The sequence below is a fragment of the Balaenoptera borealis genome (assembly GCF_965194805.1).
Source record: "Balaenoptera borealis genome assembly, chromosome: 3".
Lineage (NCBI taxonomy): Eukaryota > Metazoa > Chordata > Mammalia > Artiodactyla > Balaenopteridae > Balaenoptera > Balaenoptera borealis.
Genome location: NC_138866.1, coordinates 120,201,309 through 120,224,494, shown reverse-complemented (window position 1 = coordinate 120,224,494; position 23,186 = coordinate 120,201,309). Strand labels below are relative to the sequence as shown.

At 43.2% G+C, this 23,186-nt stretch overlaps 1 protein-coding gene across 6 annotated transcripts in view; it reads left to right on the top strand.

Moving 5' to 3' along the window:
• Window positions 1–19,725, top strand: part of ADPGK (ADP dependent glucokinase) — a 28,857-nt gene extending 9,132 nt beyond the window's left edge. For 2 of the 6 annotated variants that reach the window (XM_082383589.1, XM_082383594.1), the window contains exons 3-7: window positions 2,869–2,931; window positions 10,000–10,120; window positions 14,566–14,762; window positions 15,385–15,483; window positions 18,129–19,725. In XM_082383589.1, coding sequence (XP_082239715.1) covers window positions 2,869–2,931; window positions 10,000–10,120; window positions 14,566–14,762; window positions 15,385–15,483; window positions 18,129–18,680 — 1,032 coding nt within the window. In that variant the 3' untranslated portion in view covers window positions 18,681–19,725. The remainder of the gene's footprint in view (window positions 1–2,868; window positions 2,932–9,999; window positions 10,121–14,565; window positions 14,763–15,384; window positions 15,484–18,128) is intronic. The other 4 variants (XM_082383590.1, XM_082383591.1, XM_082383593.1 and 1 more) reach the window with 4 other exon arrangements.
• Window positions 19,726–23,186: the final 3,461 nt, after the last annotated feature.

Sequence of the window (23,186 nt, the reverse complement as noted above, 5' to 3'; positions counted from 1 at the left end):
AGTGTTCCCCAACCGAATCCTCACCACTAGACCACCAGGGAACTCCCGAGATTCTTTTATGAAAGAATATTGATAGTTCTAAAAAGATGGCAAGTCTACTGCTTAAAAGTCTTTGAGATTGTAGTATTTAAACCACCAATTTGCTTTCTATTCTAGTTTCTTCTGCCTTTTGTTTCATAATGCAAACATTTTTTTCTACAGAAATTTTATCTAGCTTTTACATCATCTAAATTATTTCTTAACATTGTAAAACCTAAAATGTGTTATTTATCTTCCACTAGTGTGACACTTCATTTGGTGCCTTGTCAAACTCCCTTAAACTATAAGGCAGATTGACTGATAAACAGCAGTTAATGATAACTATTACATGAAAACTCTAAAATCCACTTCATGGAATCTTAATGTTTCACCCAAGATTTTTAGTAAATTCTTCTAGCCACCATAGTAAATAAAAAATTAAGGTTAACATGTTAAAAGGCCAAATTTCAGCCTGTATATCACAGAAAGTTTTAAATTTATCTATAGTAAGCCATTACTGTCCCACCTGAATCCAGTGATCGGTCACCACAAACCTTGGTTGGGCTGAAAGTGATGTCTAGCACGCAGAGTTGAGTTACTTATTCTGTGCCTCTGCGTGGGACTGGGGGCTAGGAAGGTGAGGTGGTAGCATTCCTCCCAGGCAAGGCTGTGGATGAGGTTTCTCAACTTCCATAATAGAGCATCCGCTGTATCTCCTACTTGTCAGGTTTCCAAAACACACGAATCCGTCCTCGGCACAATGGAATACTAGCCTTGAATTATCTGCTCTCCTGCTCTAGGTCCTCAGCTGAGAGGTGTGGTGTTTTAGGAGAAAACATTGTCCTCTATTAGAGTCTGTTACCTTTAGAATTTACTCCCAGGAAAGCTCTTATGTTTCCTGATGCATCAGTGTGTTTCTTCCTTTCTCAAAATCTAGCAACAAACGTTTACTGAGCACTTATTGTAGAAGAAGACAGTCCTTGCCCTGAAAGAGCTAGACATGTCCCCAGATGACATTAGCCCAAGCGGACAAGGGCTGTAATGGAGGTTTGTTCTGAGTATAGGAGTGGCGAGTAGCAAGGGATCTGTAATCCTGTCTGGAAGGGGGGTTGTGGAGGCGGAGGTGGCCATGGGAAAAGGGAGACAAGGTATTGCAGAAGAGGTGATGCTGCAGCTGATACTTGAAAAGTGATCAGGGACTTACCAATGAATGAGAATGGGGAGGCATCCTAGTCAAAGAAAGCAACATGTGCCAAAGGCACAGAGACAGGGAGGAAGGCAGACTTGGAGAGCTGCAGGCATGGTACGGAAGGGAGGGCGGGAGATGCAAGTAGAAAGGAAAGCAGGGGACAGATAAAGAAAGGCGTGTGTGTCTCACTTAAGAGTTGGATTTTAAAACTGATTCGGAAAGACACATGCACCCCAATGTTCATAGCAGCATTATTTACAATGGCCAAGATAAGGAAGCAACCTTAGTGTCCATCAGTAGATGAACAGATGAAGATATAGTGTGTGTGTGAGTGTGAGAGAGATGGAATATTACTCAGCCATAAAAAAGAATGCAGTTTTGCTATTTGCAGAAACATGAATGGACTTGGAGGGTATTATGCTAAATGAAATAAAGTCAGACAGAGAAAGACAAATACTGTATGATATCACTTATATGTGGAATCAAAAAATACAACAAACTAGTGAATATAACAAAAAAAACAGACTCACAGATAAAGACAACAAACTAGTGGTTACCAGTGGGGAGAGGGAAATGGGGAAGGGGCAGTAAAGGGGTAAGGGATTAATAGGTACAAACTATTAGGTATAAAATAAGCTGCAAGGATATATTGTACAACATGGGGAATATAGAAATTTTTTTTTTTTTTTTTCTAAAGTTGGGATATTGAAAGCCACAAAGTTGCTAAGCGTTGTAACAGGATCCTTAGGATAGGGTATATTTGCTAGGCTTCCAATGATGGATGTCTTATTTCTCTTTATTTTATTTTATTTTATTTTATTTTATTTTATTTTATTTATTTTTATGGCTGTGTTGGGTCTTCGTTTCTGTGCAAGGGCTTTCTCTAGTTGTGGCAAGCGGGGGCCACCCTTCATCGCAATGCGCGGGCCTCTCACTATCGCGGCCTCTCTTGTTGCGGAGCACAGGCTCCAGACGCGCAGGCTCAGAAATTGTGGCTCACGGGCCCAGCTGCTCCGCGGCATGTGGGATCCTCCCAGACCAGAGCTCGAACCCGTGTCCCCTGCATTGGCAGGCAGATTCTCAACCACTGCGCCACCAGGGAAGCCCTAGAAAATATTTTATAATAACTATAAATGGGGTATAACTTCCAAAAATTGTGAACCACTATATTGTACACTTGTAATTTAAATAATATTATATATCAACTATGCTTTGATTAAAAAAAATTGAGTTGGATTTTAGTTCACTGTAGTATTTATTGATTGATTTTCAGGAGGAGACTGTCATAGTCATATACTCATTTTAGAAGGGTTGCAGTGCTGAAGATAAGCTCTATCCATGCTTGTCATATTTCCTTTTGTTTCCTTATCTGTTCCAGTTGCCTGGAAGCTCAAGGCCAAATTTGATCTACAGTTAAGGCAATTATACTAATTTCCAGGCGTAGCAATTTGTTTTTTCCACCTTTCCTTATAACTCATTGTCTATTAACCTATGGGCTTAATGTTTTTATTAACCTCATCTGTGTGTACTTACAAAGTCACCATGAATTTTTTTTTGGAAAAAAATGGACTGTAAATTAATTCAATAAATCAAAACATTATTAAGCTTGGGTAACATAGTTATGCTAAAATACTGTCTAATAACCTTGAACTGTCTTATAGCACTACGTAGGAGGAAATGCAGCTTTAATTGGACAGAAATTTGCAGCCAACGCAGATTTAAAGGTAAGTCAAATTCCCAGATTAAAACCTGTGTCCTTCACTAGTGTTTAAGTAATTTTAGGAGTAAGAATGAGTCTCTGTCTGTTCCTTGATTCAACTTGTGCCAGACCCTGGGGCTCTTGTTAGGAATATACTAGTGGAAGGAGAGGAGTGGTAGCTAATGCTTTCTGAGTGCTTACTGTGTGCCTGACGTTGTTTCTAGTGTTTGATGTGGATTACCTCATTTAATCCCTGCAACAACCTGTAAGGCTAGTTGGTACTCGTGCTGGTACTGCTATTGTCTTGCTTTCCACATGAAGCTTGAGGCATAGGGAAGTTCATAGCTAATAAGAAATAGAACAGGGACTTCCCTGGTGGCGCAGTGGTTAAGAATCCGCCTGCCAATGCAGGGGACATGGGTTCAATCCCTGGTCTGGGAAGATCCCACATGCCACGGAGCAGCTAAGCCCGTGCGCCACAACTACTGAGCCCGCATGCCACAACTAGTGAAGCCCACACGCCTAGAGCCTGTGCTCCGCAACAACAGAAGCCACCATGATGAGAAGCCCGCACACCGCAACGAAGAGTAGCCCCCGCTCGCCACAACTAGAGAGAGCCCGCGTGCAGCAACAAAGACCCAATGCAGCCAAAAATAAATTAATTAATTAATATTTTAAAAAAGAAAGAAAAGAAATAGAACAGTTCTAACCTAGGACCCCAGAGTCCATGTTCTTGAGTACCTTATCATGTAATGGTTAAGAGCACATGGGCTCTGGAGTCAGTGCCTGAGGCTGGGAATTGTACAGTGATGAGAGAAGACTTAATTGGCTGTTCTGTGAGCCTGGATCCAGAGTGTTGAAAAATGAAGGCCACTAGATGGGGGTCAGTAGGGACATGTCTTCAAGTCTTAAGCCATTTGGTTTAAGTAGAATTAAAAATTACTGCTATGTTCAAAATAACATCTGAGTAAGAAGTTCTTTTGCTACAAGTGGAATAGGTCTGAGGGGGAAAGACAGCAAGGAGGTTATTGCTGCTGTCTTGCTGTAAAATGATTGAGGTTTGGATAGGGTAGCCAGAAGAGGAGAAGCCTATCTAAAGCCTACTAAAATGGGATCACTTGATGCTAGATCGTATATGGGGACAAAGAAGATAGGTTTAACAAAGATGATTCTAGAGTAAGTGAACTTGAGAAGTGCAGAATAGACGTGGCTACTGACGACAGAGAAAGGAAACCATAAACAGTTCTCAGGGGCACAGAATCAGAAGCCCAGAGATGGGCCCAAAAATTCAGATAAATGTTCAACAGTTTGAGGGGAAAAAATTCATATGGAGCCACACTGTACACCGAGGGATGGATGTGCTTAGATGTGGAGAGCATATTGAAGTGTGAACATTCACATTTTAGTAAGAATTAAAGTTTTCATAAAATATTAGGGTGTGGGAAATTTTTTTTTAAATAGTCATTATCTTTATAGATAGTAATTAACTCCCAAACAGAGAAAATTAGAAATTACAGGGCTGACTTTCAGAAGTATTACCAGAGAAGAAAAGATCAGTCATAAACTAATTAGAGAGAACCCAGGCCCTTTCCATCAGAATCCTGGGCATTTGTATGGGTCCATAAAAGGCCGCTCTCTTGACCCTGAGAAGTAATTCTGGCCCGGGAAGTCCTGGGTTAGATTGACCTTTCAATATTGCCCTCGTCTGGGACCAGTATTTGCTGTTGGTCTCTGGAGAAGCTGGGCCTGAGACCAGCCCGACTGGAAAGCATTCTGATTTTTAAAAAAAGAAAAAAGGGCTTCCCTGGTGGCGCAGTGGTTGAGAGTCTGCCTGCCAATGCAGGGGACACGGGTTCGAGCCCTGGTCTGGGAAGATCCCACGTGCCGCGGAGCAACTGAGCCTGTGCGCCACAATTACTGAGCCTGCGCGTCTGGAGCCTGTGCTCCGCAGCAAGAGAGGCTGCGATAGTGAGAGGCCTGCGCACCACGATGAAGAGTGGCCCCCGCTTGCCGCAACTAGAGAAAGCCCTGGCACAGAAACGAAGACCCAACACAGCCAAAAATAAAATTAATTTAAAAAAAAGAAAAAAAAAAAAGTCTGGCCTTGGTAAAAGATTGAGGAAAGAAAAGGGATATCTCTTACTCAGTCCTCACAACAATCTGATGAAGTTAAGGTATCACTGTTTAAAAGATAGGCGATCCAGAGACGTTAAGTAATGTAAGAGATTAAGTAATGTGCGTAGGCTTACCTAGCTAGTAAATGATGGAGCCAGGATACAAACACTCAGGCTCTGCCATGACCTCACCACCCTATACTGCTCTCTCAGAGAGATTCAATTTAACTTGCTGAAATGCTTCTCGACATGGACCAAGTGATCATCTGAGAACGACCGCAGATTAAGGATTAGATATTTTCCAAAGGCAATAATAATCGTTAACACTTGCGTAGTTCTTACTGTATGCCAGGCACTGTCTTAAGTGCTTTACATTAAATTAACTCATTTGATCCTCACAGTGCCCCATAAGGGAAGTCTATTATTATCCCCATTTTGTAGATAGAAAAAATGAGGCATGGAGAAGTTAAAACTGTTCAAGGTCACATACCTAGTAAGGAGTAGAGCTGGGATTTGAACCCAAGTAGTCCAGCTCCAGCGTCCATGCTCTTTACAGCCAAGCTATGTTGTCTCAGAAATAGACCCTGGTGAATATAGTAAAGGTAAATTCAGTGGAATGGTGAAATAGAAGCCAGATTGCAGAAGAGAGCAGTGTCTTTATGGAATATATTTTGGAATGTAGCCAAGAATTAGAAGTAGATGTTGGATCTTGTCAAATGCTGCTTCTGCATCTTTTGAGACGATCGTGTGGTTTTTGTTTTTTACTTTGGTATATGGTTATTACATTGATTTTCAAATGTTAAACCAACCATGTATCCCCAGAATAAACCTCACTTGCTTCTGATGTATTACCCTTTTTATATATTGTTGGATTCAATTTACTAAAATTTTGTTTAAAATTTTTATATCAATTTCCCTGAGGGATATTGGTCTGTATTTTTCTCTTCTTGTATATCTGTCTGGTTTTAGTATCAGAGTAATACTGACCTTATAGAATGAATCGGGAAGTATTTCAATTTTTTTAAAAAAGAGTTTGTGTAGAATTGGTATCACATCCTCCTTACATGTTTGTAGAGTTCACCAGTGAAGCCCTCTAGGCCTGAAGTTTTTGATACGGGAAGGTTTTTAACAATTTCGATTTAATAGATAAAGAGAAATTCTGATTTTTTATTTCTTGAGTGAGCTTTGGTAGTTTTACCTTTCAAGAAATTTGTCCATTTCATCTAAGTTGTTGAATTTATTGGCATAAAGTTAGTCATAATGTTCCCTTATTCCTTTAAGATCTGTAGAATCTGTAGTGATGTTCTCTCTCTTTCCTGATACTGGTAATTTATGTCTTTTTCATTTTTTCTTTTCCTTGATAAGTTTGGCTATAGGTTTATCAATTTTATTGATCTTTTCAATAAACAATGAGCTTTCAGTTCTACTGATTTTTTTTTTTCCTGTATTTTTCTCTTTTCTATTTCATTGGTTTCTGTTTGCTTTGAATTTAACTTTCTTTTTCTGGTTTATTAAGGTAGTAGCTGAGGTCACAGATTTGAGACCTTTGTTTTCTGGTACAGGGTGTTTAGTGCTATAAACTTCCCCTTAAGTACTGTTTTAGCTGTATCCCACAGATTTTGATACTTTTTGTTTTTATTTTCATTCAGTTCAAATGCTTTCTGATTTCCCTTTGATTTCTTGAGATGAGGTATTTAATGGACTGTCTATGGACTACTTAGAAGTGTGTTATTTAGTTTCTAAATATTGGGAGGGTTTCCAGATATCTTTCTGTTATTGATTTCTATTTTAATTCCATTGTGATCAGAGAATGTGCTTCTCTGATTCCTATTAAATTTATTGAGACTTTTTTATGACCTAGAATATAGTCTATCTTGGTGAAGTTCAATGTACACTTGAAAAGTACATATTTTTCTGTTTTGGAGTGGAGTGTTCTATATATAAATGTCAGTTAGGCCAAGTTGGTTGATAATGTTGTTCAAGTCTTCTATATTCTTAATGATTTTCAGTCCACTTGATTTATCTAATACTATTGAGAGAGGGGTATTGACATCTTCAGCTATACTTATGGACTTGTCTATTTCCCTTGCAGTTCTGTAACTTTTTGCTTCATGTATTTTTAAGGTGTTATTAGATGCATAACTCTTTAGAATTGTTACATCCCTCCACAAATTGACCCTTTTATCATTACCAGGGATAAAGAAAATAATTTCATAATATTCTTTGCTGTGTAATTTATTTTGATTAAAATAGCCATTCCAGCTTTGAATCGTGTTATGATATATCTTTTTCCATCCTTCTGCTTTTAACCTATTTGTGTCTTTATATTTAAAATGTGTTTCTTGTAGGCAGCATATAGTTGGGGCTTGCTTTTTAATACACTTTGACATTCTCTGTCTTTTATTTGGGGTGTTTAGACCATTTACATTTAATATGATTGTTGCTATATCAGATAGGTTTAAATCTGACACCTTGCTACTTGTCTTCTTTAGTGGTTGCTTTAGGGTTTATAATGTACATTTTTAGTTTATCACAGTCTGCTTTCAAGTGATATTATTAAACCACCAGATAGAACGTAAGAACTTTAAAATAGTGTACTTCCATTTCTCCCCTCCAGTCTTTATACTATTATTGCCATATATTTACTTCTAGATAGGCTATAAATCTCATTCTATGCTGTTAATATTTTTCTTCAAACAGTTAATTATCTTTTAAAGACATTTAAATAATAAGAAAAAGATCTTATATACTTATCCAGAGTTACCATTCCTGGCGTTCTTCATTCCTTTGTTTACATCAGTATTTCCATCTGGTATCATTTTCCTTCTGCCTAAAGGATTTCCTATTTCCTGTAGTGCAGATCTGCTGGTGATTAATTCCTTCAGATTTTGTATATCTGGAAACTCTTTCAGGCTAAATTGCAGCAGGATCTGTAGGGCTTACTCAGTTTTTTTCTGTTTGTTAGGGATCACTGTCCTTTGTTGCCCAGTGCCTAAATGTTTTGAAAACCATTGTTTCATAAATTTTATCTGTTTTGTTGTTGTTTCAGGCAGGAGGGTAAACCTGGCCCTTGTTATCTCATCTTGGAAGCTGAAGTTCTAGCCAAGAATTAGAGAAAAGAAATAAAATTATAGGGGCAAGACTTTTCAGAATTGGCAAATAGCGAGCATGTGTCGAGAGGGAAGTGTATTTTCACCCAGAAGCTGGGATTTCTTAGATGCATGAAAATGCCTGTGTACAAACAAGCAGTTAATTAGCAAGTAAAAATGCCTTTGGAAGCTTCTGGATGGGGCATACCAAATCTGAAATGGTGACAATCATCTTTGAGGACTTTCCTTCGAATCCTGGTCCAGGCCCTCATGGTTCAGGGGCTTTGAGTCTGTTAACCTGGTCATGAGTGGGGCCAGAGCTGGCATGGCAGAAACAGCAGCAGGTGTGACGTGGCTTCTAGAAGGAAAAGCCAGGAAGAGGCCCAGGAAGAGGCCCAGGTTGGAGTTGAAGAAAAGGTTTTTAAAAAGTTGCAGCGCACCTCCCCCCATACTTTCTGAATCGAGGTGCTCTTTTTTTTTTTTTTTTTTTTTTTTTTTATAGGATACTCTGAGCTTTAATATGTTACTGTTGTAGGTTAAGAGGATTTTATTTGCAATGAGTTTTGAAGAGATTTATTCCAGACTTTTATTTCTTAATTTCTTTTGAGACAGGTCTTCCATTGAAATCACTTACAAAAACCCAGATTTATAGAATTGCCATTACATGATGCTATCTTTTTTTAATTTTATTTTATTTATTTATTTATTTATTTTTGTCTGTGTTGGGTCTCCGTTTCTGTGCGAGGGCTTCCCCCAGCTGCGGCAAGCGGGGGCCACTCTTCATCGTGGTACGTGGGCCTCTCACTATCGCGGCCTCTCTTGTTGCGGAGAACAGGCTCCAGACGCGCAGGCTCAGTAATTGTGGCTCACGGGCCCAGTTGCTCTGTGGCATGTGGGATCTTCTCAGACCAGGGCTCGAACCCGTGCCCCCTGCATCAGTAGGCAGATTCTCAACACTGCACCACCAGGGAAGCCCAATCGAGGTGCTCTTTAATTCTTCTATTTGGAAGGCTATCTTGTTCACAAAGCAGCTAAGTATAGTAGGGAGCCTGATCCCACAAATTAGGTCAGCTGGTTGATTATTGTGGTTCTTTTCTATACTGTGTAAATTCAAACAGTTGTTTTCATCTGGCAGTTTTGAGCAGACAACATCCTGTATCTGTTTGCCTACACAGGATGTGAGTCAGTTAAGAAAAGAGAGAAAGTGAGGTACAGTGTGTCTTAGTCTGCTCAGGCTGCCCTGATGACAAAATGCCATAGACCGGGTTGCTTAAACAACAGAAATTATTTTCTCACAGTTCTGGAGGCTGGAAAACCCAAGATCACAGTTCCAGCAGGGTTTGGTTTCTGATGAGAGCTCTCTTTCTGGCTTGCAGACAGCCACCGACTTGTGTGTCCTCACATGGCCTTTCTTTAACAGGTGTGGTGGAGAGAGATCTCTCTCTCTCTTTTCCTTTTCTTATAAGGCCACCAATCCTACTGAATTAGGAACCCACCCATATGACCTCATTTACCTCCTGAAAACCCTATCCAGATATCATCACATTGGCAATTAGACTTCGACATGGGAACTTGGGGTGGGGATGGGGAGGCCAGACACATTCAGTCCCTAATAGGGTGCATGGGATTCAGCAGCAGCATAGGTACCTGTGTAACATGTGTGACGTGGGTCTTTTGTCAGCCTCTCATTTCTGGGTACGTTGTGTCTATAGCCCCCAGGCCCTGGTAGTAGCCCTTCTAGTCCGTACCTCCAAACCAAAAGCTTTCAAAATTGGATTTGGAATCCAGTGTTTTGTTGAAATGCATAGAATTTCTGGATGTACCTTACTGAACAGATTCCATGGGACAAGGGACAGATCTCCTGATAGACTTCGTATTGCTTGTCTCCAGATTCTTCTTTGTGGTCCGGTTGGTCCAAAGCTGCATGAACTTCTTGATGACAATGTATTTGTTCCACCAGAGTCACTGCAGGAAGTGGATGAGTTCCACCTCATTTTAGAGTATCAGGCAGGTAAGAGGAAATGAGTAAGTAATGGTGTAAACCTGGTCAGAGGGCTGTGTGTTGTCAGATGGGGGTATCACTGTGCTAGACATTTATCTTTGTAAATTGGCAGGATCCTGTTCTTGCCTTACCAAAAGCTTCCTGGCCCCTGGTTCTACTGAGTTGATACTGACCATTGTCTCAAGGGAGAGTGATATAGAGTATTACAGCACTGAAGAAAATTCCCAGGTCTGCAAATGTAATTGATATGAACCCAAGAGATATCAGGCTGTAGGAAAGCAAGCATCTTGAATAAAAATGAAAATGTGTTAAACACATATATATAAAGTTCTTCTTTATTACTAAGAAGAGAGAAGGGCAGGTAACATCGGCTGAGCTCTGTGCTGGGTTCTGCCCTAGCGCTTTCTGGCCAGCTGTTCCAAGCTGCTTAGGGTTAATACCAGGCCTCTGGCAAACTTCCTGTGAAGCATTTTATTTTCCCTTGGGTGTGTAAGTGGAAGTGTTTTGTATATAACAACACATATTATTTCCCATTACATAATGTTCCAATGTTTATAACTCCAAATCCACCCCATCCCACCCTACCCACCCCCAGTAGATTTTGTGTGTTATACAGACTACAGATCTGATTTCTGAGAGAATCCTAAATACCTGAACGTATTCTGATTTTGTTTATTTGATTCCGTGTATTTTCCCTGCTCAAAACTCAGACTCTTGAATTTCTGATTCAACACATTATTAATTCACGTTAAAGATTCAAGCATCTAAACAGACTAATTGGTACCTTAAAGCAGTACTTGCTTAATATGCATCAGTGAACTGCTTCCAAGTCAGACGATTAAGAGAACCTCACCTACTAGAGTAATTGACTTTAATATAAGACACAAAATATAGTGTATCTTAAAAATTATGCCTTCCGCCAAGTACAAAAAAAAAAAGAATTGTTTCTTGTTTCTGGTTCTCTTTTGGGTGCTTACTAGAATGAGGGAGTTAGGAAGGGCAGGGTCAGAATATTAGAGACAAGATGTTGGAGTGAGCAGTTCCCATTTGCACAGTTTTTGAGTTTCTCTCAGTGGGAAATCAGAATGATGGCTCTTACTGCCTGAAGGTAGTGGTATGGAGCGAGCTGCTCAAATGAAAGGCGTGAGCAAGTCTGTTGACTGGAAGGATCTAGAAGAGCTGAAGGTATGCCTTTGAGGCGCTGCTGCCGCTGCCAGTTCCAGATTCATCTCACGTCCGCTCTGCTGGCGCTCACATCATGAACTTGGGACCTTTCTGGTCCCTGTGCCTGTCATTTTCCCTGGTGACTACAGAGTAGAGAGACTAGTTTCTTCACCAAGACTTTGCTGTTGTATTTGACAGCTGTGCCTTGTATGTGGTTCAGAAGACAGCACAGCTTATCTTGAAAGGAGATTGTCTCCATCCTTGGGTTTACAAGCTTCCCATTTCAGTTTTTCTTTTCAATGCCTTATTTCTTAGTACAAAGCAGTGGCCTTCCATTCAACTTTAGGTAAAGTTACATTTTCATCGGCCCCTGGAGGAAACCTAGTCTAGCAGCCCTCAGGTCAGCTCTCTTAACAGAAATCCATCCGCTGCTTCTCTCTAACCTAAATGAATAAATTCCCAGAGGGGATTTGTCAACTTTTTTTTCCTTCTCTCCTACCAGACCTTTCCAGAGAAGCTTATTTTCAGGCTTTGGGCTGGGGATCCAGTGAGTCATTGAATAGGTTTTGCTGACTTACTGACTGAAGGGCAAGATCATAAATTGAGAGAAGGGATCACTTAAGGGAATAAATTCAAAGCTTAGTGAGAAAAGAGGGGCGTTGAATATTATTACGGGCTCACCCTGTCTACGTTTCAGTCATTTTGCTTTTCGGGCCGCTCCATCAGTCAGTCCTGCGTCCTGTGGAAACCGCCAACGAACAGCTCTCACATCCCTCCTTGTCTTTGCCTTGCAGAAGCCTGTTTATTTTTGCCTCTCTCACTTGTTCCCTGAGGAAATTATTTTGTTTTGAATGCCATGTGGCTCTTCTCTCCTAGGTTGAGTTAGATAGTGCTTCTTTGCAGTTTCACTCTGAGTGGCAGTTCCAGGTCTCTCCTCGTGGAGAACACTCATGTTGTGTGTTTTTCCCATTGTACAGCGTCTTGTTAGTTGGGGAAGTGTTCGTTTAGAATTCATACCCGCATCTTTTGTGTCATGGACATTGGAGTCATCGTTCTGTTCTCTTCCTCGTGCGTTCTTTTGCTGATTCGGTCACGTGGCTATATGCTGCGTGTGGTGTGAAGCAGTAGAAATATGATGATAGAAGAAGACACAGGCCCTACCCTCAGTCCACATTTCCCTACAGGAGGTGGAGTCTTGAATAAATGATTGCACAGTTACGTGCCAAGCCCTATAGTAAGGCCCACTGGTGGCCCAGGGAAGGACGTACTGTAATCGAGTCTGCTTGGAGGTGGCAGAGTTCGGAAAGGCTTCCTAGGGGAGGCCGTCCCTGCGTTGGGTCTTCAGAGATGAAGCAGAGTTGGAATGCTGCTGTCAGCTCTGTGGATCACCATTGGGTATTTTCTTTGGACAAATAATAAAGCATGGGCCAGGAGTTAAGAAAGGAACATGGTGTTTTAACAAGTATAACCATTGCATCAGGTTTTAGGAAATAGGTGATGTTTTCTTTCCTGTTATACAGATGACCCACGTATGAAGTGTTTTTCAGAGGAATGGATTCGGTAAAGGTGAACTAACTCAGAGCAAAGGAAGGATGGGTTTTCCCCACCTTGACACCCGCTCTAGAGTCAGCCCCGCCCCTCCCCCCACGCGCACTCTGCAGGGAGGCGGGGCTGCTGTTGGCAGAGGCCCAGCGGAGGAAGCAGGAAGCAGGGCGCTGACCGGGGGCACATCAGCCGGCAGCGTGAGGAGAACCTCTGCTGGGGTGGCTGCCGTGGGGAAAAATTTTCTGAAGGAATAACCAGTAAATGATAAAACCAACGGAAGACTAGGTTTCAGCATATGGACTTTGATTTTGTAAATGGGACCGGTCCTTTGCGTGGAGGGAGAGCTGTGTAACCCTAGGTCACAAATCCTTGCCCCCCCCAGTCTCGGGCAGCGCACCAGGCTGGGGGTGACTGCTCCTCCTGGTGCTCGGGGGATGTGGCCTCGAAGACACTGCCTCAGGCTGAGTTTTGAGATTTTCAAGACTTTAAGGAGAGGAATGTGGGATGCGCATGGGATGGCACCGAGTGAGCTTGGGGAGGCCTCTCCACCCCCCACTGCCCCCCTCTCCTAGGACTCGGGCACTAGCGCACTCCCCTCAAGTGCTTGGCAGCTGGGGGCTCTCAGTTGGTAGTTCCCCACCTGACTGCACATCCGGGTCTCCAGGGGTGGGGCCCTGTCACCTGCACATTAAAAACTAGGTTCCACCCGAGATGCGGCCTCCTGGCCGGTGCCGAGGGGCACTCCTGTAGCTGCACACAGACTCCCAGCTCCTCCCCCCACCCAAGACGCCACCGGGGAGGGTCTGGCCTCCCTCTGCTTGAATCAGATTAGTGAACGCTGAGTGGGCACTCTGTGCAGGGGACTGTGACCAGGCTGTGGGAATCAGGGACGTACGGTGTTGGGTGGGATGGGGCACAAACCTGCGAAAAGTGAAGTAATGACACAGGTTTGAGTACTAGTTAACATAGTAGGAGAGAGGACTCAAAGCAAAGTGATGAATCACCAAACCATGTAAAGGAAAATCTCTGTGGACCCTCAAAGCAGCGAGAGTGCACCTCAGGCTGGAGCGGTTGGCAACCCTTTCGGGAAGTAGTAACACTTGAACTTAGTCTTTTATTCATTATTCATTATTCATTATTCCAATTGTTATTCCCAAGCAGCTCGCTCACGGGAGGCTAGAGCAGCCAGATACTCTTAGCTTCCGGATCAAGTGCCCAGGAACCACCAGTGGGCAGCAGGGAGGAGGAGGTACAGTCATTCCAGCCTCCTTAGATCCCACCTAAATGACAGGTGCTGGGGCGTTATTGTGAGGTGGAAGGTGCTTTGGGAAAGGCAGCATGTCCTACGTTCAGGGACCCACATGGTGCCCACTGTGCACCGGTGTTTGGAAGTTGTGCTCTGCGACTGGGGGGGACACGGGCACCCTGTGTTTGGACAGGAGAGCTTCCCTGGGACTCAAGGGGAGCTACTTGCCAGCTCCTTGACAGAGGCACACAGCACCCGTGCTGTGTTTCTGTGTTTTTGTGGGGCTGGGGTTGGGGGTTTTGGGTTTGTTTCTTTCTGACCACCATCCTCCTGGCTGCGGCACCATGCTTCCCTTAGGCCATGGCAGCCAGGGTCCCCTCAGCCAGAGGCCAGCCTGCCCAGAGCCAAGGCTCCAGTGAGGCCCCCGCCAGCCCCCGCACAGCTAGGAGACTTAAAGCCTCTTCCTTTTCTTCCCATTGTGTTGACTGGGCTTTTCTAGGGGAGGAGTGGGGCCAGTTAAAAGCTCCCCATGCCAACCGATTCATCTTCTCCCACGACCTCTCCAACGGGGCCATGAATATGCTGGAGGTGTTTGTGTCTAGCCTGGAGGAGTTTCAGCCAGACCTGGTGGTCCTCTCTGGATTGCACATGATGGAGGGACAAAGCAAGGAGTTCCAGAGGAAGAGACTCTTGGAGGTAATAGCACTGTTACGGAATTTCACAGATTGCAGCTAGTGTTTTCCTTCAGATCCCTGCCTCCCTTGGCCTCTGCAGCTTGCGCTGCCTTGCCCTGGGTCCTGGCCTCCTGGGACGTGTCGTGGCAGCCGAGAAGCCTGCCTCCCGCTCCAGCGAGGCTCCTCATGGGGTTCTCTCAGGCACGGGCAGCATCTTGCGTAGGACAGATCAGAACATCGTCTTGCCTGAGCCTCTGCTTCCCGTGCTAAACTGAACGTGGCTGCAAACTGCAGTGTTTGTAGTTTGTGTCCTTTATGTTTTCTGTATCATCTCATTCACATCAGCTGTGCTGCAGATTCACACAGCAGTTGAAGCTGACTGCTCGGTTTAGGTCCCCAGGAAGAGGCTGGCTGCGTGAACGTGCAGGGGCAGTTCCTTGTGCACTCTGAGTCCTTAACCCCAGTGCCTCTCTGCAGAGCCTGGTTTTCCCTGGTGGGAAAAGCCTCCCTTGTCCACAGTGTCTGTGGCCGCCCACGTGGCCGGGAGCTTTCATGAGGATGCACTGCCTCTCGGGACCTGTTCCTTCCCTCTTGCCTGACTTCCTTCTGTTTCTGATGGCAGTGCTCTCCTCTTGTCTCTGCAGGTCATGACCTCCATTTCTGACATCCCCACGGGTATTCCAGTTCACCTGGAGCTGGCCAGCATGACCAACAGGGAGCTCATGAGCAGCATTGTGCATCAGGTAACCCACGGGCAGCACGCAGGGGTCACTGAGGTGTGGGTGTTGTCTCACTCAGACCTGGGTCCATGAGATCCAAGTCCAGGAGCCAGGACTGTGCTGGAACAGGATCTCCTACTAGATTAGGAATATGGCGGTGTTACTGATGGGTTCTTGGGGTGTGTTTCTCCTTCTGGAATGGGGAAGTTGGAAGTGAATGCCTTTTGCAGCAGAACTCAAAGGAGAAAACTGAAAGCCCAACTTGGGTGCTTTCAGTTGAACTTCAAGAAGTTCAGAGAAAGGAAGTTTGGGGGGATGCTTCACTCCCTCACCATCAGGCCCTGAGGTGTTCAGCCTTTGGACAGTAGCAATGATCAGATAAATCCAAGAGTGTGACGCTTAAGAGCACGGACTTTGGAAACCAGGGTTGGAATGCCAGCTTTGCCGCTCGCTAGCTTTGTGAACTTAGGCAGGTTAGTTAACCTTTCATTTTATTGTTATTTAACCTCTTTAATGGGTAATATATTCATGTGGTTCAAAACTCAAAGAATATTAAAAGATATACAGTGAAGTCTCGCTTCCTCCTGCCCCCTGTATCCACTGTTAGTAACCTCTTTACTAGTTTCACCTGATCCCTCCAGAGTTATTGTGTACATATATAAGCAAATATGGGAATATAGCCTTATTTTTTCATCCCTTTTTACCTCCAAAGATAGCATAGCATACTGCATACACTGTTGTACACTTTGCTTTTTTTCACTGGATGCGTTTTGGAGATCTCCTCTTTGTCATCACATGGTTAGAAGAAGCGTGTGGTGCATCCCGTGTCTTTAACTCCAACCAAAGCTGGGCATTTGGCTCTCTGCCCTTTGCTGTACCATACAGCGCTGCAGCAAGTAACTTTGTACATGAGTTTATTTTGCCCATGAGCAGGTACATGTGTATGATAAGTTCTCAGAAGTAGAATTGCTAGATTGGGGCACAAAAAGCATTTGTAAGTTTGGTATTGCAGTATTCTCATCCATGAGCACTGTACCAGTTTACTTTCACTAGAATTCTCTACAAGTGCTTGTTTCCTCATATCCTTGCCACTGGAATGTGATTAAAAACATGCTTTCTTGCCAATCTGACAGGTAAAAAGTGGTATTTCAGAATAATTTTTTTTTAATAGACTACTTTTTAGGGCAGTTTTAGGCTCACAGCACAGGTGAGCAGAATGTAGAGCCCCATGTAGCCCCTGCCCTCCACACCCAGAGCCTCCCCCGTCAACATCCCCTGCCCCAGAGTGGGGCGTTTGCAACAGTCAGTGAGCCTACATTCACATGTCATCATCACGCAGAGTCCATCGTTTACATTAGGGTTCACTCCTGGTGTTTTTCAGTATCTTTTTTTTTTTTACTTTTTGGCCACAACTTGCAGCATGTGGGGTCTTAGTTCCCTGACCAGGGATCGAACCCGCACCCCCTGCAGTGGAAACGCGGAGTCTTAACTGCTGGACTGCCAGGGAAGTCCCATTCGGTATAATTTTTATTCTCGTATTTCTCTTTTTGAGGTTATTTTTTCACTTCTTTAAAAAGCCATTTTTATTTCATTTTCTGTGTAACTGTCTACTTAACCTTTCTAAGCCTCGGTACCCTTATCTGTAAGATGGAGGCAATACCTCCTTCCCTCAGAGCGTTACAGTAAGAAGTGAATGAAATAGAGCCAGTAGCTCAATGTCTTAACACAGAACATGCAGTAAACGGAAGTGGTGTTACGTTAGCAAAGGGACAGGCCCTTGATTATTTTTTTTTTTTTTTTTTTTTGCCACACCACGCAGCTTGCGGGATCTTAGTTCCCAGACCAGGGATTGAACCCACGCCCTCGGCAGTGAAAGCGTGGGGTCCTAAACACTGGACCGCCAGGGAATTCCCAGGCCCTTGATTTTTTAAAAAATATATGCACGTGCACACACACCCCTACATACCCACAGGGCTCATCTCTCTTGCACAAACATTCACCATATGCAGGTCCCTGGCTCTAAGGAAGGAAGTGCTAAGTAAGAAAGATAGTAAGGTGGACATAGTGGTACCCCTCAAGATAGAAAACCATGGCTCTTGTTTGGTGCCCTTTCACACACAGTGTTATTACTAAATTCAGTCTTCCTAACCCACACCTGCCTAGAAAGCTTAGATCAGACGTGAAGCCACTCTCCTTGCTTCTTGGTGTTGTGTGCGAGGAACCCTTACAACCCTGCCTGTGGGCTTCTCCACTGTACTGGTGTGACACCTGCTGACATTCAGGAACCGAGAGTCAGGCTCCGTCAGTGGTGAGAGCCTCTGCTGTGTGTGCAGAGGCAAAAACTGGGCACCGTGGAAAGCAATACAGAGCGTACACCTCTGCCTTTGTCTCCCAGCATATAAACAGAAGACTGGCTCTAATACAGAGTTACTGCAACTTTCCAGTTTACCGCAAGTGATGATGAGCGTGGAGATAGAGGTGTAATAGCCAAAACAGGGACCTTGATCTGTCACTTCCCCCCCCGCAGACTTCAGGGGCAGGGAGTCTTGTGGTAAAGAAGAAAGAGGCCGGCCCTACCTGCCTTCCCTGACATTAGTCGTTGGCTGTGTCCTAGGATACTTAGGAGCTAGATGTCCATCAGAAAAAGACCCGCATTTTGTTTTTGTTAGCAGGTCTTTTCTGCTGTGACTTCCCTTGGGCTGAATGAACAGGAGCTGTTATTTCTCAGCCAGTCGGCATCTGGACCTCACTCTTCCCTCTCTTCCTGGACCGGTGTTCCTGATGTGGGCGTGGTCAGCGACATCCTCTTTTGGATCTTGAAGGAACATGGGAAGAGTGAAAGCAGAGCCTCAGACCTCACCAGGATCCACTTCCACACGCTGGCCTACCACATCCTGGCAACTGTGGATGGACACTGGGCCAACCAGCTGGCGGCCGTGGCTGCAGGAGCTCGCGTGGCCGGGACGCAGGCCTGCGCGACAGAAACCATAGACACCCGCCGAGTGTCTCTGAAGGCGCCCCGCGAGTTCATGACCTCCCGTTCGGAGGCCGGCTCCAGGGTCATGTTAAACCCAAACGAGCCAGTGGTCAAATGGCACAGGGAGGGAGTGTCCTTCCACTTCACACCAGTGTTGGTGTGTAAAGATCCTGTTCGAACTGTGGGCCTCGGAGATGCCATTTCAGCCGAAGGACTCTTTTATTCAGAAGCACACCCTCACTAGTAGGAAGATTGTTGTGGGTCATTTTTCTGAAGGAGGAAAACTAGCCAACCTAAGAATGACAGGAATTAAGTGGTTTGGGAAACAGAATTGAGAGTGTCAAAACCGTTTCTAGATCTAATTGAAAGACAGCCAAAGAAACAACAGCAGATTAAACTGTACCAGATACATTCCAGCCAGTTGACGATTACACAGAAACATTTCAGGTTTTAATCAAAGTTCAGCTATTTACTAACAAGACTGGATTTTTCTTCTTGTTTTTTGTTTTTTGTTTTTTTTATGTTGTGTGTTACAGGGGTAAAAACTTGATTCCCAGATCCCCTCTTCAAGTATTTTAGGCCTGACTTCTTTACCCTCGAGAGCATGTCGGTTTGGAGAAAGCACTCCTCCTTGCCCACCTCGGAAGCGCATGCTCACTCACCCGCTCCCCTGTCTCTGGTGAAGTGCAGCGTGAGTTCTCGCATTCTCTCAGCTCAGCGCCCATGGCAGGATCATGATTTCCATTCAGTGTTCTAATGAAAAAATTTAATGAGCACACCTTCTCAGTCTTCTGCTCTCAAACTTAGGGCAGAGCCACAAGTAAGGACAAAACAGGCCCTCCTGTGCTTCAGAGACACAGCAGAGGCTGGGAGCCTCGTGGTTGCCTTGGGGGAGCCAGTCACTCTGCAGTTCAGGAGCCTGGCTGGCTTGCAGGGTGGCGCTGTGAGCTGAAGGGCTGCGCCTTCCTGCCCTGGCTCCTTAACTGTAGGCTGGCTGGTCAGAGGCTCCTGTGCCTGGGCCCAACCTCATTGCCCAGCTCTGGACGTGCTTTCTGCAGTAGAAGACTGGTCTATGTTCTTTCTGGTCCTTGAAGGCATTTTACAACTGGAATATGCTTCTGGGTGTATAACAGATCATGTGTGTTTTACATTGACACATCACATCCATTAAAGAGTTTGACCTCATAAGAGTCCCAGGATCATGAATAAATGTCATGTTATGTATTTTTTATAAATCAAGGAAACTTCAGCGTGCTTTTAAATATTAAAAACAATTTACATTTCAGGAATCCTAAGTCAGTTTGTGATTGATTTCATTTCTACCACGACTCTGGAGCCATATAAAATGTAAATCATTTTGATCTTGACTTGTGACTTACATGTCCCTCTGCTCTTGAGGTGTTTGATTATCTTGTCTTCCCCATCACTAGGTTAGGCAGCCCCTCACACTGAGTCTGAGCTGTAGGTCTGTCCTCTGGTTTAAAGTGACAGAAGAGGGACTTCCCTGGCAGTCCAGTGGTTAAGACTCCGTGTTTCCAATGCAGGAGGCATGGGTTTGATCCCTGGTCTGGGAACTAAGATCCCACATGCTGTGCGGTGCGGCCAAAAAAATTTAAAAAATAAAGTGACAGAAGATACTAGTATCAAGTAGTCAAGCCAGTATGACCCAGCAGTTGGAAAGAGTGTGGTGAGCCTTCTTAGTGTGTTCAAAGAGCAGTATAGACACGTGTCATCTGGTGGCAGGCCAGCTTAGGTCACAGGTAATCATTCACACTGGGCTCACAGCAGCAGCTTCTGGAATCTCAAAGCTACCTCAGGTTCTCCATTTATGACCTTCCCCCTGCCTTGCATGAGAAGGAAAGGCTTGATTACTCCTTCAAAGACAACTTAAGCCTAGAGAATTATGCAGCTTGAAATTCAAAGCAAGTAGCTTATTAAAATCTCCGGCTGCTACCTCATCAGTCTGCCTTGAAGCTCAATTAAAAGTAATTAAACCACCTTCTAGTCTATTTTTAGAAAAGCTTAAGTGAGAAGAGATTTCTATTTTCCCAAGAAGAGTTAGAATAACTCATCACTTACGTTCTAAACCTAAGCAGCAGTGTTCTCCATGTGACCTTTTTCTTACAGGCAGCCCCTGTCCTTAGCATATTCTCAACATTTCTCCAGTTTTCACTGGTGATGTCGAGGAAGACGTTCAGGAGACGTGGGCAGCATGTACCTCAGAGCAGTGTTTTTCAAAAGGTGGGTTTTGAACAATTAATCATTACTAAATCAACTTGGTGTTTATAGAAGGTATCAAAGAGCATCATACATTACAGGGATAATTATTTTAAGTATTGTTTTGTAAAAACTTTCTGTATTCCTGAATGTGTGTGTGTGTGGATATGAATATACATGCACCCCTCTGTGAACGTCCCACCTTGTTGAGAAGTAGGCTAAGCTTTGGAAGTAGGATTAACTGGGCTGTATCACCCAGGACAGACAGGTGGAGCCAGAAGTGAGTTGGAAAGGCAGGAGAAACAAGAGGTGGAGCTTCAGGCCCTTTTGCTTTGAACTATATTTTACAGAGATTTCCATGTATGATTTTATATGAAGAAGAAAAGCTTGAAAATCCCCTGGCCTGGAAAGGGTGTCCGGTGAAAAATGATCCTTCCTAAAAATGTTCTAACACTCACTCTTGCCTTCCCTTGAAATTGATTTAACACCCAGGGAAAAGCTGCAGCACACAAAACACTGTCAGAAGATAAGAATTCAGCCAAAACTCAGTAATATTTATTGCGCAGATTCAGTTTGCATTTTATTCTCTTAACTCTGTCAAGTTTGAGTGGGACAGAGGTAATTATTCATCAGCAGAAGAAATCCAAATTCTGTACAGGGTTTGAGGTGGTGAGTATTGTATGACATTGGACAAGGTACCTTTCCTGAGCCTCATTTTTCCTCATCCCTAAAACAGGGCTAGTAACGGTCCTTACCTTCGTAGGGTTCTTAATGAAAGAGGAATGCGGAGCAAAGTATTAGCACAGTATGTGGCATGTATATAAAAGTTTAATAATTGTCAGTTACTTTTACTAAACTGAACAGGCAATTTTCTGGGTCTCTTTAGGACTACTGAAAATCATTGAAAAGCTACCACAATGATAATTTAACATTTTATTTTTTGGTCTTTTTTTAGGTAAAGATTTTCAAACAGTGAAACTACAAATTTTAAGTCCATTTGGTAAGTTTTGAGAAATGTATATACCTAATCTAACCCAAGTGCCTATCCAGATACAGAATGTTTCCATCCTCTCAGATAGGTCCCTCAGGCCACTTCCAAGTTATCCTCAGCCTCACCCTCAACCCCAGACCCCTGAAGCACCCACTATAATCTTCTTCACCATAAATTAGTTTTGCCTGTTCTGGAACTTCATAGATATGGAATCATACAGTATTTAGTCCTTTTGTATAAAGCTCTTTTCTTTATTTTTTGTTTCCTCACTGATTTTTATAAAAATTTTTGTTGAAATTTACAATGTTGTGTTCGTTTCAGGTATACAGCAGAGTGATACATTCTCTTCCATTATAGGTTATTACAGAATACTGAGTAGAGTTCCCTGTGCTATACAGTAGGTCCTTGTTGATTATCTATTTTATATTTAGTAGTGTGTATATTTTAATCCCAAACTCCTAATTTATCTCCCCCCCCCTTCCCCTTTGGTAACCATAAGTTTGTTTTCTATGTTTGTGAGTCTTTCTGTTTTGTAAATAAGTTCATTTGTATCATTTTTTTAGATTCCCCATATAAGCGGTATCATATATTTGTCTCTGTCTGGCTTGCTTCACTTAGTATGATAATCTCTAGGTCCATCCATGTTGCTGCAAATGGCATTATTTCATTCTTTTTAATGACTGAGTAATATTCCATTGTGTATATGTACCACATCTTCATTATCCATTCATCTGTCGATGGACATTTAGGTTGCTTCTGTATCTTGGCTATTGTAAATCATGCTGCAATGAACACTGAGGTGCATGTACCTTTTCAAATTATGGTTTTCTCTGGATATATGCCCAGGAGTGGGATTGCAGGATCATATGGTAGCTCTACTTTTAGTTTTTTAAGGAACCTCCATACTGTTCTCCATAGTGGCTGTACCAATTTACATTCCCACCAACAGTGTAGGAGGGTTCCTTTTTCTGCACACCCTCTCCAGCGTTTGTTATTTGTAGACTTTTTGATGTTGGCCATTTTGACTGTTGTTAGGTGATACCTCATTGTAGTTTTGATTTGAATTTTTCTAATTAGCGATGTTGAGCATCTTTTCACATGCCTTTTGGCCATCTGTATGTCTTGTTTGGAAAAATGTCTTTTTTAGATCTTTTGCCCATTTTTTGATTGGGTTGTTTGGGGTTTTTTTTTTTATATTGAGCTGTTATGAGATGTTTGTATATTTTGGAAATTAACCCCTTGTCAGTTGCATCATTTGCAAATACTTTCTCCCATTCTGTAGGTTGTCTTTTCATTTTGTTTATGGTTTCCTTTGCTGTGCGGAACCTTTGAAGTTTAATTAGGTCCCATTTGTTTATTTTTATTTCCATTACTCTAGGAGACAGATCCAAAAAGATACTGCTGCAATTTATTGCGAAGAGTGTTGTGCTTACGTTTTCCTCTAGGAGTTTTATAGTATCCAGTCTTACATTTAGGTCTTTACCCATTTTGAGTTTATTTTTGTTTGTGTTAGAGAATGTTCTAATTTCACTCTTTCACATG